Here is a 16094-nt window from a genome sequence, read left to right on the forward strand (position 1 = left end):
AAAAGGAAAGGAAAGAGAAAAGGAAAGGAAAGAGAAAAGGAAAGGAAAGAGAAAAGGAAAGGAAAGAGAAAAGGAAAGGAAAGAGAAAAGGAAAGGAAAGAGAAAAGGAAAGGAAAGAGAAAAGGAAAGAGAAAAGGAAAGAGAAAAGGAAAGAGAAAAGGAAAAAGAGAAAAGGAAAGAGAAAAGGAAAAAGAGAAAAGGAAAGAGAAAAGGAAAGAGAAAAGGAAAGGAAAGAGAAAAGGAAAGAGAAAAGGAAAGAGAAAAGGAAAGAGAAAAAGAAAGGAAAGGAAAGGAAAGGAAAGGAAAGGAAAGGAAAGGAAAGGAAAGGAAAGGAAAGGAAAGGAAAGGAAAGGAAAGGAAAGGAAAAGGAAAGGAAAGGAAAGGAAAGAAAGGAAAGGAAAGGAAAGGAAAGGAAAGGAAAGGAAAGGAAAGGAAAGGAAAGGAAAGGAAAGGAAAGGAAAGGAAGGAAAGGAAAGGAAAGGAAAGGAAAGAAAGGAAAGGAAAGGAAAAGAAAAGAAAAGAAAAGAAAAGAAAAGAAAAGAAAAGAAAAGAAAAGAAAGAAAAGAAAAGAAAAGAAAAGAAAAGAAAAAAGAAAAGAAAAGAAAAGAGAAAAGAAAAGAAAAAACCTGCAGTGTGTAAAGAGTTTTTAAAGAAGATGCATCTATGTAGTCATGTGCAATTAGGATTAATGCGGGTTATCCATGGGCTAGCTGGCAAAGCAAGAGTTACATCTAATCTGAACTGTACACCTGAGAAACTGCTGGTTTTCCTACCTGAGTGAAATAGTAGTATTAACAAGGCCCAGTCTCACACTGTTATTATGCTCTATGTCCTTGAATCAGAAGTAGTATCCATTGTGCTTAATGAGCAGAGATGTGGAAGGAAGAGATCTTGATTCTTTAGCTACTTTTCCATGGCAAGCATGTTTGCTAGGATGAAACTTCTTGTCTTGTTGACCTTGTAAAATCAGGAAGTAATTTATTCTCTCTGATATGTATCATAGTTTCTAGGTGCATTTTTTCCTTCTCTTTTTGCATCATCAGTTGACCATAGCTGAATAGGTGATTAAGCTAAACAAATTACTATTCTGCAACAATCCAAGAATGTATTTGAAATGTCTGATTAGCACATCCTGGCTGTGGACTTAGGGTTGGATTGATTTCCATCAAGTCAGTTTGGCAGAGATTGGGGCAGTTCTTCACCTTTCCATCAAGTGTAGGTCACAGCTGAACTTCTGAGATCATTTGGGCATATCACATCCAATTGTTTCCTATATCACAGTTCTTTGAGGGCCTCAGGCTCATCTGCTGCTTGCATGAGGCATGCATTCTGTTTCATTGAAGAAAAAATGAAGTATCTAGGTTTGTTATTGAGACACTGTGTAGGCATCATTTGTTGCAATGTAATGGTTATAGGAAAGTTGAGATATAGCTAAGTCAAATTTAAAAAGAAAAAAAAAAAAAGAAACACCCATTTTCCTGTAAATCCAAGGAGAGAGGCCATGTTGGAAACTTCTGATTAAGTGAAATCATTTTAATATACCGTAAATATTTCCCCATAGGTGGCAAGGAATTAGGGAAATGCTTACCTTTCACACTTACAGAGTAAAGGAATGATATCCCAATGCAGTGATGCTGAAAAGGATTACTCTGTATAACTGATTCAAAGAAAAAAAGCTCTTAAGAACCTATATGTGAGTATATCAGAATAGGACAGTATTATTTTGTTGTACATGGGATGAAACAGCAGTGTAAAATCAAATTGTGCTCTGGTGTTCATGTTTCTTAAAGTAAGAATTATTTCAGTGGAAGTCTGACAAAATATTGTTTAACATGAGAAAACAAACAATTTCGATATATGTAAATTATTTGGGAGAACGTTAAAGGACTTGATAACATACAGAAAATGCCTGGAACTGGAAGTTATCTTTCACATTACTTATCACATCCACATAGCAGAAAAAGACAAAAGAAATCACAGTGTTTAGATACTGAAGCAAAACAAATTTGAATAGGAAGAACTGAAGATTTTTAGGAGCAGCTAATATTAGGGAGAGCTAGATAAGAAAATGCCAGAATGCCTGTCACTGACTTTTTAAATAAAGGCCAGGTACTTTTCTGTGAATGGATCAGATCTCAGATGGAAGTTATTTACCAGAGCAAGGTCTTAAGTCTGTGTTACAGTGGTGATCTGATCAACTCAGGCAATCAAAACAGCTTATTTTGCAATTAAAACTTATGAATCTCTTAAATATTTGGTCACTGAATATCTATTACAAGCATTAAAGTATTCAGACAAGGGAATCCATGCAGGAATGTAGTGTTCCTACAGTATAAAAGTCTAAATGTATTTCAAAATGAAGGCTGCTGTGTCATTCAGGAAAAGGCTCAGAAGTGAATGATGCATCCAGCAGGTCTTCACATGTTGTGTCAATTATTTTCTAGAAATCTATGTCATAATATTATAATTTTACAGAATGGTTGCCCAGTATACTTAACACCATTTATTTGTGTACAAACACGTGCAGAACACTCTGGAGAACATGAGTGTGTAAAAGTCGTAGCCAGCAGCACTTTTGCTTTTTACTGACATGCTTTACCTTTCACTGTAAATATATTGTTTCCTGCTTTTGGCAATTAGCCTTATAAAAATATAAAATAAATATGGATATGGAGACTCTAATAAATATGTTTTAAAAAGAACTCCCAAATTTAGGAAGTATGGAGTAGTAATTTTCTTTATGAGCGAGCTAATCGTAGAATCATAGTATCATAGAAAATCCCAACTTGGAAGGGACTCATAAGGATCATCAAGTCCAATTCCTGGCACTGCACAGGTCTACCCAAAAGTTTAGACCATGTGACTAAGTGCACAGTCCAATCACTTCTTAAATTCAGACAGGCTTGGTGCAGTGACTACTTCATTGCTTGTTCCAGTGTGCAACCACCCTCTCGGTAAAGAACCTCTTCCTGATGTCCAGCCTAAACTTCTCCTGCCTCAGCTTAACACCATTCCTGTGGGTCCTATCACTGGTGATTACAGAGAACAGGTCACCTGCCTCTCCACTCCCCCTCACGAGGAAGTTGTAGACTGCGATGAGGTTCCCCCTCAGCCTCCTCTTCTCCAGGCTGAACAGGCCCAGTGACCTCAGCTGCTCCTCATATGTCTTCCCCTCTAGGTCCTTCACCATCTTCGTAGCCCTTCTCTGGACACTCTCCAACAAACAAACTGCTTTTTGTACTGTGGTGTCCAGAACTGCACACAGTACTCGAGGTGAGGCTGCACCAGCGCAGAGTAGAGCGGGACAATCTCTTCCCTCGACCGCCTAGCAATGCCGTGCTTGATGCACCCCAGGATACGGTTGGCCGTCCTGGCTGCCAGGGCACACTGCTGGCTCATATTCAACTTGCTGTCAACCACAACCCCCAGATCCCTCTCTGCGGGGCTGCTCTCCAGTGTCTCGTCGCCCAGTCTGTACGTATAGCCAGGGTTGCCCCGTCCCAGGTGCAGGACCTGGCACTTGCTTTTGTTAAACTTCATGTGGTTGGTGATCGCCCAGCTCTCCAATCTGTCCAGATCTCTCTGCAAGGCCTTTCCACCCTCACCCGAGTCCACAACTCCTCTAAGTTTGGTGTCGTCAGCAAATTTGCTCTAAACACCTTCTAGTCCTACATCCAAATAATTTATAAAAACATTGAAGAGGACTGGCCCTAAAATGAAGCCTTGAGGGACCTCAGTAGTGACCATCCACCAGCCAGATGTGGCCCCATTTACCACAACGCTTTGATCCCTGCCCGTCAGCCAATTGCTCACCCATCATTTGATGTTTTTGTTAAGTTGTATGCTGATTGATTTCAATTTGCACACAACAGTAAAAAAAAAAAAAAAAAAAAAACAAAAAAAAAACTCAGGAACTGTGATTTCTGTATTGCAGATTAGCAAAATATTACACAATTAATTCCACATAATAATTTAAAAAAGGAGGTTTAATTTAAAAAAGGAGGCTTAATCAGGATCACTAAGAGTGCTAAACAGCCTCAGAATGCCAAATGCGTGTCATATATATGCGTGTTCAGCCTGGAGAAGAGGAGGCTCAGGGGCGACCTTATCGCTCTCTACAGTTACCTTAAAGGAGGCTGTAGAGAGGTGGGGGTTGGTCTATTCTCCCACGTGCCTGGTGACAGGACGAGGGGGAATGGGCGAAAGTTGCGACAGGGGAGTTTTAGGTTGGATGTTAGGAAGTACTTCTTTACCGAAAGGGTTATTAAGCATTGGAACAGGCTGCCCAGGGAGGTGGTGGAGTCACCATCCCTGGAGGTCTTTAAAAGACGTTTAGATGTAGAGCTTAGCGATATGGTTTAGTGGAGTACTTAGTGTTAGGTCGGAGGTTGGACTCGATGATCTTGAGGTCTCTTCCAACCTAGAAATCTGTGATACTGTGATACTTCAGTGACTCATTTTAGTGAAGGTATATAACACATTCCTGTAATCCTTTTCTTGTACCACAGATAATAAATGAGAAACTATGAAAGGTTCCATTTCAAAATGCAACCACCCTCTTACCATATTTTTTTTTTGCCCAATTTGTAATCATGTCTTCTGTGGAAAACTTTCACCGAAATCCAGTTGTCAGAGAAGAGTGGGACTTGATAGGTCAGGTTGATGGTAGGACTTGATGAGCTTGAAGATCTTTTCCAACCCAGATGATGATTCTATGATTCTAGGAATAATAGAATTGTTCAAAATCATAGAATTATAGAATATGTTTGTTCAAAAGAGTGCTGCTTCATTCCTTTTATCTTTAGGCAACAAAGATTCCCAAGGCCTCAAACAGCTTGATTTTTAGAGCTAAAATTCATTAACTGTTGTGCAAAGACAGTCTTTCTAATAACACAGGCTTCTAGTTTCTACTTCTTTCTGGAATGACCTTTTCTCAATATGCAACTATATGTAGCCTTGTGAATATGATGCACAGAACTTTAGGGCAGTAGAGGGATGAGAACTTCAGAGTATCAGAGTATCTTCTCTACTTCAAAGTTATGATTAGCAATGAAGTATTCCTTAGAAATTATTTTTTTTCTTCTTTCTTTTTAATTTGTAAGACAACATTTCCTACTTCTAGGCATTTAAATACTTTTTTCCCATTTAAATTCAATGCTGCTTTACAATCATAAACAATTATTTGCATATATGTTTAATTTTGCTCATGTGCTTGAAGATTCAAAGTTCTATAAATTGTGAAAAAGCAGAGGGCCTGATTTTAGAACTTTTTCACTGTGCTGAGTTTTACCCTATGAAACAGAAAGTCCCTTGAGATACTACATTTTATTTCATAGTTAGTACTGCCTAAATACTGTAATTAGAATAGTTTTTAAATTTAGTAAAAAATAATGACTTATCCATATAAAATGTCAGTGAATATCATCAGTAAATTTCTTTGTTATTTTAAAGTAGCTGTATTTGAATTATTTTCCTTTTCAAAGGCCGTTAGTTCATATCAGTCTTTTATCTTTACTTTTTCCTGTGAAAACGTAGTGCTGTTAGCCAGGCAACTGATAGAGATTACTATGTTTTTTTTTTTTATTATTGTTGTTGTTCATCATGGAATATTTTCTAATAATATTTTCCTCAAAGTAAAAGTATTTTTAATATCCTGTTTGGTTTTTTTTACTTTTTTTGGGGGGGTGGGGGTCTTACAGGTTGCTAACTGAGGCTTGTTAATTATGATCAGAATTATGTCAGTGTTCCTACCTGTGCTTTTTTAAACATACATGCACTAAATAAAACATAATAAAATGTGTATGTTTTATTCTACTGTCAGTAGAAAATGGCCCATTTCTTTTACTGGAAAATTTTGTGTTAGAACATAGGTAATGTTTGACATTACTTAATGTTAATGCATTACTGCTTTTGCAAGCAAATAAGAATTGCAAGCTATCATGTTATACAGCAGGTGTTTTAGATGTAGCTTCTCAGTAGGATGTGCAGAAGTCAAAGCTAAAGAAATTAATTGATCTTGACTAATAGAATTATTAAAGCTTATGTTTCTAACAGTTATAAATATTCATGTCTAACTGAAATCAAATGTACATGAAAATGCTGATGTCAAACAGAATGGATGTTTTTTACTTTCCTCTAGGATAAAGTATAACTTGGGAGCAGGACAGATGAGAAATAGTTTTCCACTCACATAAACGTAGGTTTCTTTGCAGATGCAGTACTTGGTTAGGTACAGAAATACTGTGCCACATGATTATTGGTTATCCATAGAGATAAGATCCTCTTTTGCTGGGCTGTAAGGATGAGCCCCTTATTTTTAGTAATGCATACAAATGTATGGGAAAGGTAAAGAAATGTTTCAAAAATCATTTTAATATCACTGGGGCCAATGATTTGTAATCAAGCAAATAGCTATAAGGTGATTACACAGGGATTTTGGTGTTCTTTTTTGATTTCCTGCAACACCATATGCAAGGTAGAGCAGACTGATGTTTCCCTGTGTGGGTTTTGTTGTTAATGCGTAGGTTGGGTTGGTACTAAGAGATGCACTTGTTCAGCTCAGCTCTTAACATCCAGAGCTGTGATGAGGCTGGCTAGCACAAGACACAGTGACTGTTTTACTTCCTGTTTGCTATTGGGAAAACCAATTCGGGCTGTTTTCCCTGGAGAGGCTGGATGGTGCTGAGCTCTGAGCTGAGCAGTTACTCTGGGTCTCATTGTTACCCCTGAAAAATGGCAGTATGATGTTGTTTCCTAATTAAGACAAACACAAGGAGGATAAATACACTCTTATGGTCTAAGTGTCTCAAACCCTCTAGCAGTGCCAGGCTTTCCTCAGCTCTAGAGGCATCTGGCCATGGCAGGCTGGAGTGTCCTGCAAGACCTTTCTGCTCAGTGTTTGTTGTTGCAGTTTACTGTGTGTGCCTTCTTTTAAAATCATTTCTTTCTCTTTTCTAGTTTGAGGGCTGCAAGAAGGCCTTTTCCAGACTAGAAAACCTCAAGATTCACTTAAGGAGCCATACAGGCGAAAAGCCGTATCTTTGTCAGCACCCTGGCTGCCAGAAAGCATTCAGCAACTCCAGCGACCGCGCCAAGCACCAGAGGACACACCTAGACACTGTAAGGAAGTAGAAGTCCCATTGCAGTCCCCCGTTCATTAGATTGTGTGCTCCTTTCCACCAGGTTGGTGGCAACAGGTAGCCTGTAACATCATTGATAGGAAGGAGAAGGGTCTTCTTAGGGCTGTTCAAGGACTAGTCGATTAAAAGGCCACAGCTTCATGGGCTCCACTGCAGGTAGAATAACTTCCTCCCACTCGGGTGTTATTTAGGGAACCTGAAGTCAACATGCAAAGACACAGAAGCCATCTGGGATAATAACTGCTATTATATGACAAAAATCAGTAGAATGGCTGGAGCATGTACTAGAAAGTCATGCCAACAAATTGTTGCTTGTGAATTTGACTCAGGATTGAGATTTGTTTAATGAAAGCTTTGTTTCACAACAAAAGAAGATCAGGTTTCATTAGAGACAAGCAGTTTCCAAAGGGCAGAAGACCAGAAGGAGAACAAGAACACCACCATTTGAGTTAAATGGCTGTCACAAAACTTAAACGATCCTTTTCAAATAGTTGACAGTATAGCTGGTACACTACATTTGTACAATTGTGTTTTCAAAAATGCTTTGTTAGTCATAAATGGCTGAATTGTGAAATAGGTAATTTTAGCAGAGTTGGACCTGATGTTCATATAATGTTCTTTATTGTGAATCTTCAAGTCTTCAGAGAAGACAGGTGGGTTAGAACAGGCAGAAGGAGATAGTTACTGAAATTTGTATTTATTTGGTGAATTAGTTTGGTTCTTTGGTCTTGTCTTTTTAAGTTGTAAAAGTATTACAGGACTGGTATCTCTCTAAACTGATGTGTTATTAGAAAATACGAGCTGGAAGTGTTTGTTTTATACTTCAGATTAAAATGTGTATTTTTGTATGTAATATTTTTGATACTTTAGTATTCAATGTTTGCACTGGTTTTTGCTTGCTCTCTTCGTAATGTAGTAAACTAACACTTTTTCTTTTTCTCTTTTTCTAAAGCAGATTCTTCTATAATTCTAAACAGTCTATCTGGGCCTTTACTGCAATTTCTTTACCTGATTCACTAAAGAATGTAATTTCTGATTAAGCCAAAGATTGCTCTGAGGGTGGAAGCATTGTGAGTATACCCAACAATATTCATTGTACTGATTAAAAAAAAAAAAAAAAAAAAAAAAAAGGTAATAATGAAAGGTACTATAATTAAAGCTTTCCTTTGTTTTTCCTTCCATATGAACCTTACTTTTCTCCTTTCCCTTTCTAATAAATTACTAGGCCTTCTGCTTGTAATAATGTACAGCATTTCATTTTGTAGTAATGTGATTTGCAGCATCCCCAAGCTCTAAACGGATTCTCATGAGTTAAAATAAGCTGTGATTTAACAGCTGCTTTTTTATCCTTTTTCTTTTTGGTTTAGAAACCTTATGCATGTCAAATTCCAGGATGTACTAAACGATACACAGATCCAAGCTCCCTGAGAAAACATGTGAAAGCACATTCTTCCAAAGACCAGCAAGTTAGGAAAAAGGTAAAATTTCTACTGTGTTGGCAGGTGTAAATATTATATGGAGAAGTTGATGTTATAATATTAGATATATCAATGTGTATTAAATGCGTGTACAGATTTCAGACCGAATAGAAAAAACATTAATGAAAAGTAAATTAAACTGTTTTTATATAGATGATAATTTTATATTTGACTTCATTAGTCTGCCTGCTTTAATGCTCTTATTTGCTGATGTGATGATTAATCACTAAACATACATAATAAGCAAAATCAAAAATGGTCTTTGAAAACAAAATTTTTTGATTTTATACTTCTACCACTTGATAAATAGGTAAGATTATAAAATGCAAGTTTAAATGACCTGTCTTGGAGGGAAAGATGGATTTTGAGGCTCAATAAACAGTGTATGAGGTTAAGCTGTAAATTATATTTTCATATGCCAGACACTTCCAAATGCATTTCGCAGCACTGGGTCCCTGTGGATGTCAAGTCCATGAGTCAAGAGTTATTTGTATGTATAAGCACATCTTTGAAGAGCTGAGCTGTGACCTAAAAGAATGGTGATTTTTCTGAGCATTTTTCTTCGTATCTCACATTAATCACTGGCACTATGTCATTAGTTTAGATCACTGAAGATATGAACATGAGCTTTCATGTTAAAGGAAAGTGATCCTGATACAAGAACATTTGTGAACTGTTACAGGAATAGATAAACCTTCAAGATGTTTAAAACTTAGTGCACAGCCACTCATAGAAAGTAGCAAAAAGTGTTGTTTGTACAACATAGGAAGCTCTAAGGGACAGTAATATATAGATTTAAGGAGTAAATTTTGATTCAATGGTTGGTTGTAACCAAGAAAAAGGACATGGCAGAAGAGACCTGTATTTTGGCCTGTGAGGAACTGGTCTATAATATTCATGAGGAGATGCCTCTGAACTTATGAATGACCACTTGTATGAGTGAGAAAGTAACTGTGCATTTGTGTTCACCGTGACAAGCAGCGCTTTGGCTCCCTTGCTCCTGTGTGCTCACAGGCAGGACTGCCAAAGAAGTTCTGTGAGCCCTGCCCTGACTATCCTAGGAGCTGCCCAGGCACTAGCTTTTATGGCTTTTACAGGCACGCAAAGTAAATGGCAATCAAGACTGCATTGTAAGAAATTTGTGTGTGATGCATCAACTAAAACTGGTGTAGTGGGCCTGAATACAGGTATTGAACTGCACTGTACTATTACTGTCATTTACAGTAAAATAATGTTATCTCCTGTCTTTGATTGTGTCAGATTGCAATACTTTGTGGGATTTTCCTTCTGACATTTCATTTACTATGAGTTTTTGTTCAATTTGCACGCTTTCTTTGTACCAAACAGTTTAAAGCTGGCCCTTTTTACTCCTTGCTTCACTCTCTGGTCACATTTTAGCCTTATAACTGCTTATTTTTGAAGCCCTGTTTGGTAAGGATTTACCTATACCCATTGTTCACCTGAGATACAGTAATACATGGAAAGGTAAAGTGAAATCTCCAGAAAAATCAAAAGAAAAAGAAAAAATGTGTCATCAATCAAACCAGATAGTTAAAGCATGGATAAAGTTTGCAACATATAATGTTTACAAGGTACAACATAGTTACTGGACCTTTGAGAACTTATAATTGCTAATTCACATCATGCTTTGGCATTTAAAATATTTCCTGGCAGTAATAATAATAAAAAGTAAGAAACAATGAACCTTTTAAGGCAGAATTAAGATTATTTATGACTTTAATTAAAAGTGAAAATTGGCTTAATGTCAAAAAAGTCTTTACAAAAATGCGAATTCATCAAAAATAACCATAAAAATTCCAAGGCGATAAAGGCACAGTGGAGTAATAGTTCCAGCCCTAGGGATCTATTCTGTGGAAAAGAATGAAACCCTTTGCTGTCACACCCTGTTAGTCATGGATTAATTTAGTATATCATGCCTCACTGCTTTTAATCCTCCTTCTAACGTCCCCCACACACTAAGTGACATTATTTTGGTGTCTTAAGTTGCTGGCTCTCCAAGGCTGTATTTGCAAATGTGTCTTTGATGTTGCATAGACTTAAAATAGGAGGATAAAGTATATTCATGACAGAGGAGATCACTACTTGCTGTACTAAATGCTAGTTATATGAAGTTTTCAACCCAGATTTTCTAAGTCTGTGTTCAAAGCTTTGACCCTTTCCTTGTCCCTGTATGATAGGGCCAGATGATGCAGTGACATAGATAAATTTAGGTCTCTGAATTATTTTAAACAATTTTTGTTCATAAATGTTTATGACTTACCACGTAAGGCAAAAAAACCTTTTCTGCAAACCTTGTAAAGCTGCCACTGTTCCCTTTCTCCTCCCAACCCTGGCCTCCAGCCATCATCTAAATACATTGAACTGGGAATCTCTCCAGGTAATGGGATAAGATCCTGTATTCCAAGAATATCACGGCAGAAATATAGTTATTGTGTGCAGTTTACTAGATAGCACAATGAACTCTTATTTACTCAAGCAAATCAGAAAGGAGCCATCATCTCATTTTTTTAACCATCTTTGCATCATTTGTAAAATTCTGCATAAGCATGAGGACAAGCACATATACAAATACCATGCAAACATCTGGGAATAGGTGCTTAAAATGTCTGGGAAAGCATTTTAAGTAAAATCCATATGCACAATAACATTCAGTCCCTACTTCTGAGGTATTTTGGTGGAATAAAAAGCAGTACTTCCTTTCATATTTGTAAAAGTTAAAAATTGCTGACTATGACTGGAATTCATCTTCACTTGCGGAAGACTGATTGGGGCTCCTTCTATGCAGGGCAGTCAGTGATAGAAAACTAGATAGTATCCAAAATGAGATCTAAAGGAATATTGAGAAGAATGATAATGTACAATATGCCCCTGGACTACAAACAGTTTAAAAGCCTGTTCCCTTAGTCATTTCCTCCTTTGAACTTTGAACGGACAGCAAACTTAAAAGATCTTTTTTTGAAAGTTGAACAGTTACCTTGTGGTACTTGTTACCAAAACATATAATAGAAGGCAAGGGCCAATTGGAATTCAAAGGGATCTGGGTATTTCTGTGATTATTGAGAGTGCTCATCATTCTTTAGGCAGTGTTAAAAAATAAACACGAAGTTTGCATGGAATATCAGTGATTCAGGAGCATGCTTTAGGACAGAAGTAAGCATCAAACTAGAGAGATTAGGGAAAACCTTGATTATTCTGCACTGCTCATTTGCACTTTCTCACTCTTTCTGCTGAAAGGTCAGCCACTACTGGACGCTGTACGTAACTTAAAGCTGTCTGGGTGGATCTTGGGCCTGATCTGGAAGAAGTAAATGCTCCTAAATTGCTACTTAAAAATAACCTTCAGGTTGTCTTGCATTAATTTACGTATTTTCCTGCTTTTTTTTCTTTTCTCATTTCATTTTTTGTAACACTTTTTCCATTTTCTTCCTTATTCTGTCTCCCAACTTTGTGGCTTTGATTCTTTAGGGTATGTAACCAAGCTGAACATCCGTAGGCAGCTGAGGTGCATATGCCATGGTAAGAGCCATCTCAGTACTTTCTTCTGCCCCAGATACTTCTATATTCTCTCCTCTGTCATCCTCTTTCTTTCCTTCATTTTTTCCATATGCAGAATTCAAGTAAACTGTTACTTTAGAAAGAATATTAGTATTTATTGCCAAGGCCTACTTAAAAGTTTGACATACTGTGTGTTTGCTAATCTTTATCTAGCTTGGACCTCATATTAATTCAGGACTTCATGAATCATTTACCTTTTCTTTTCCCCTCACATCAATAATTACCTAACAGCTTTCCAGCTTTTCAATCTTCTGTGCATTTTCAGGGCATAACAGGACCAAATACAAGAGCTTGCTGAGTTTTCAGGAAATTCTTTCCAAAAATAATAGCCTAAACTGGTTGTTCCCCAGAATCAATGACTGTTGTGATTTAACACCAGCCAGAAGCTAAGTACCACACAGCCACTCACTCACTGTCCCCAGGTGGGATGGGGGACAGAATTGGAATGGTAAAAGTTCATAGGTTGAAATAAGGACAGTTTAGGAGGTAATGCAAAAGCTACATGTACAAGCAAAACAAATTGCTACTTCCCATCAGCTGGCAGATGTTCAGCCACTGCTAAACAGCCACAGCTCATCATGCATAATGGTTTCTTGGGAAGACAAATGTAATCACTCCAATCTTCCCCCACGACTTCCTTCTTCACACCAGGTTTTACTGCTGAGCATGATGCTGTACAGTATGGACTATCTTTATGGTCAGTCTGGGCCAGCTGTCCTGGCTGTGTCCCCTTCCAAGTTCTTGTGCGCCCCCAACCTCCTTGTGGGCAGGGCAGCACAAGAAGCAGAAAAGGCCTTGACTCTGTGTAAGAACTGCTCTGCAACAACTAAAACACCATTGTGTTATCGTTACGGTGTGTTGTCACCACTATTTTCATCAAAAATCCAAAATGCAGCATTGTGGGAGCCTCTACAAAGAAAATTCCAGCCAAAAACATGACAGTGATAAACACACAGTATTTCTGAAAGGAAAAGACAGAGAGGAGAAATTCATGTGTTGAAATGACTATTTAATTTCTTCTTTCAGATATACTTTAAAAACAGTGTCTGGCTTTATTGAATTGTGGAAAATCAGAAGGGGAGAGTAGGAAAACATAAGGCTGAGTGAGGCAGGTATTTGCTTCAGCTCATCTTTGTATTATTCTTCTTACAAAACACTAACACTATTTTATGAGTTCATAAAATCAGAGAACCGTTTATGCATTGATAATTTTTTTGCCAGTCTATAATTCTAGCTACAGTTGTTTCTGCTATAAATAGCATCTACACTAAGTTGGAAGTGAATCATTATGTCTATTGGACCCTATATTTCTTATTTATAGAACAGCTTTAATAAGTAAGGCTACAGTATAGAGCTTTGCTCTGCTATCACAACAATGCTGAGTAATTTTGTTCCTTGAGATACGCAGTAACATCTCTAACTAGTCAAAAAAATTACACAAACTTTATTTTATTACACAAACAAACTACTTGACACAAACTTTACTTTCAGCTGGTTTCACTTTGTGTTTTCAGCAAACAGCAATTTCTTTCATCTGTGCACTGATGATGCTGTATTTGAAAATACATATCCATAGTTCTTTTAGTTGGTAAGTCTTTTTACTGAAGTTAGTGAAAATGAAATTCTGCAGCATGATCATTAACAAAATTCAGAGCCTGTACTATTAGCTATGCAGTGAATAAAAAACAATATAGAAGTCAAATATTTTTTATGCTGTTCACAAAGACTTATTTGTTTTGAGAGCTAAGACCCTCACAAGTCTTAAATGTGTTCTACAAGTATAGGAATATTATCTTATTCATACAAGTGTACCATGAAGAACAGTTCACTGTTTCTGCAGCTCTCTTCCTAAATAAAGAAAATCCCTAATTCACTTTTAAGTATTGCAGTTCATGTCCCACTTGAATGGAACAGACCCTCCACTGACTTAGTGTAGATCTTATCATGAGCATTTGCAATGTCTAAAGCTTTTTGAAGGTTTTCTCTTCAAACAAGTGCATTTGCAGACAGACAGGATAGTTTTTTTTTTTTAAAAAAAAAAAAAAGGTCAAAAGGATTGCTTTGATTTCTTACAGCTGTTTGGCAAGGACAAGATTAGTTTGATAGCATCTATCTTAGCATCTGAACGGTGTACACTCTTGCTTTTAGTTATAGTTTTCATTTTATCCATATTTATACCAGTGGACAACAATTGTCATGTATAAGTTCTTTAAGTCAGCATGTGGTGCCAAATATATATATATATTAAAGATTGTTTCCATTTTATTAAAAGATATTTTAATAGGTAAGGATACAACTGTTTCACTCTTTGTGGGAAAAAAAAAAATGGAATAGATAATTTGAACAGCCCAGATAAACAAGACCAGCTAAAGAGAATGTAAAATCTCTCTGGGCTTTTCACTGTGGGCCTTGAACTGAAGACAGTTATTACCAAATACTGTCACCTTTCACCTGATCAATTATTTAATTTTTCACAGTTTTAACAGTGCCTAGAATGTGTTTGTGATCTTTTTTCATAAATCAGTTATGGATCATACATGTTATACAGAAACGCTCTGATACAGTGCATGCTTAACTGGCAATTGCCTCTGAAAGATGTCGTGACTCCTGGAAAAACCTGCTCATTCAAAGGGGTCTTGCAGCCACCACGCATAGATTCGGCTCACCAGATAGGTTAATACCTCAGCAGATCCATAGCATGATAAGTGATACTCCTTGGTCTTCTACTGGGTTTTTCAGTACCATACAGAGGAGCTGTGCAGCTAAAGCATGCAGTGTCATTCAACTATATATTTTTCTCCTTATTTATTTATTTGATATTTACTTAGTCTTATTCTAACAGAACAGTTCCTCATGCGTATATTTTCTGGACTTTCTCCATGATAGAATTTTGCATTGTCTCTGCCAGAAAGTGAATATCACAAATTCATAACTTTGTGAAAGGCAGGCCAAAGGACATTTGTGAAAGTTGTTTATTCTTGGTGGAGATTTTTTTTGAATTGCACAAGAGACAGAGATCTGTGCACAGACTTGCACTTCCAGCTTGGTTCATTTCTACCTGATAAAATTCCTTTTTGACACGTATTGGTCAGTTGTGTAATGCTGGTTGAACTGTAGGTTTTAGAGAGCTGTCAAAATATTCTCTCAATGAAGGTTTTCTACAAGATTTCCTCCCATGATATCTAGTAGGAAGGAGATCTTGTCAGGTGTTATGCTGAGAAAGGGAACAGGCAATCAGGGTTTCCTTAATCCTGCTACTATTCATGCATGATTTCTTGCATTTTTCATTTATCGCTCTCTCAAAAATAGATCAGCTAGTAATAGCTGGAAAAATTCAGAATTCTTTTCCTACTTACAATAAAGAAAAAAGGTTCTACACTGCACTTCTCAGATGAAGAGGCAGGCTGTATTATACCTCAGCTGTATCCACTCCTAATTTGGGTTGTAGTAGAGGCTAGCAGAGTAGATAAGTCCACTCTAGGTGTGCAGCGTGTTGGAAGTAAGGAAATAGAGACATAGATCATCTGGCCAAAGCAATTGCTGGAACTGCCTTGCAGAGTGGCCTGACCAAGGTCCCATCTGAAATGGGAGTGCTTTACAGAGGCACCTATGCACAGCTAGTGATGATCCTGCAGGTGTTGTTGTTCTGCCACTGTGCAAGCCTCACGTTGGTGAAAAGGGAGTATAAAATCTCCACCTTCATGGGCATGTCTCAATGACATAATTTTTCTGAGGCTTGGTCATTTTATATCCCTTTCTAGCAGTTCACCTCTTCTTATTCTCTCTTAGAGCCTCTTTGGTATAACACATATAAACCTGTACATCTTACAGCAAATGCTTCAGTCCCTCAGAAAAAAAATACAGTGTTCCTGCTTACTACAGTGCTGCATGCTACTTGCCT

At 37.3% G+C, this 16094-nt stretch overlaps 1 protein-coding gene across 14 annotated transcripts in view; it reads left to right on the top strand.

Annotated features, from left to right (window-relative positions):
* Positions 1–16094, top strand: part of GLIS3 (GLIS family zinc finger 3) — a 195752-nt gene that overhangs the window by 120276 nt on the left and 59382 nt on the right. For all 14 annotated transcript variants that reach the window (XR_014576784.1, XM_083817763.1, XM_083817774.1 and 11 more), the window contains 2 exons: positions 6958–7119; positions 8507–8617. Coding sequence is in view for 13 of the 14 variants with exons in the window: in XM_083817763.1 (XP_083673889.1) it covers positions 6958–7119; positions 8507–8617 (273 nt within the window). In the remaining variant the exon portion in view is untranslated. The remainder of the gene's footprint in view (positions 1–6957; positions 7120–8506; positions 8618–16094) is intronic.

Source organism: Anser anser (assembly GCF_964211835.1).
Source record: "Anser anser genome assembly, chromosome: Z".
Lineage (NCBI taxonomy): Eukaryota > Metazoa > Chordata > Aves > Anseriformes > Anatidae > Anser > Anser anser.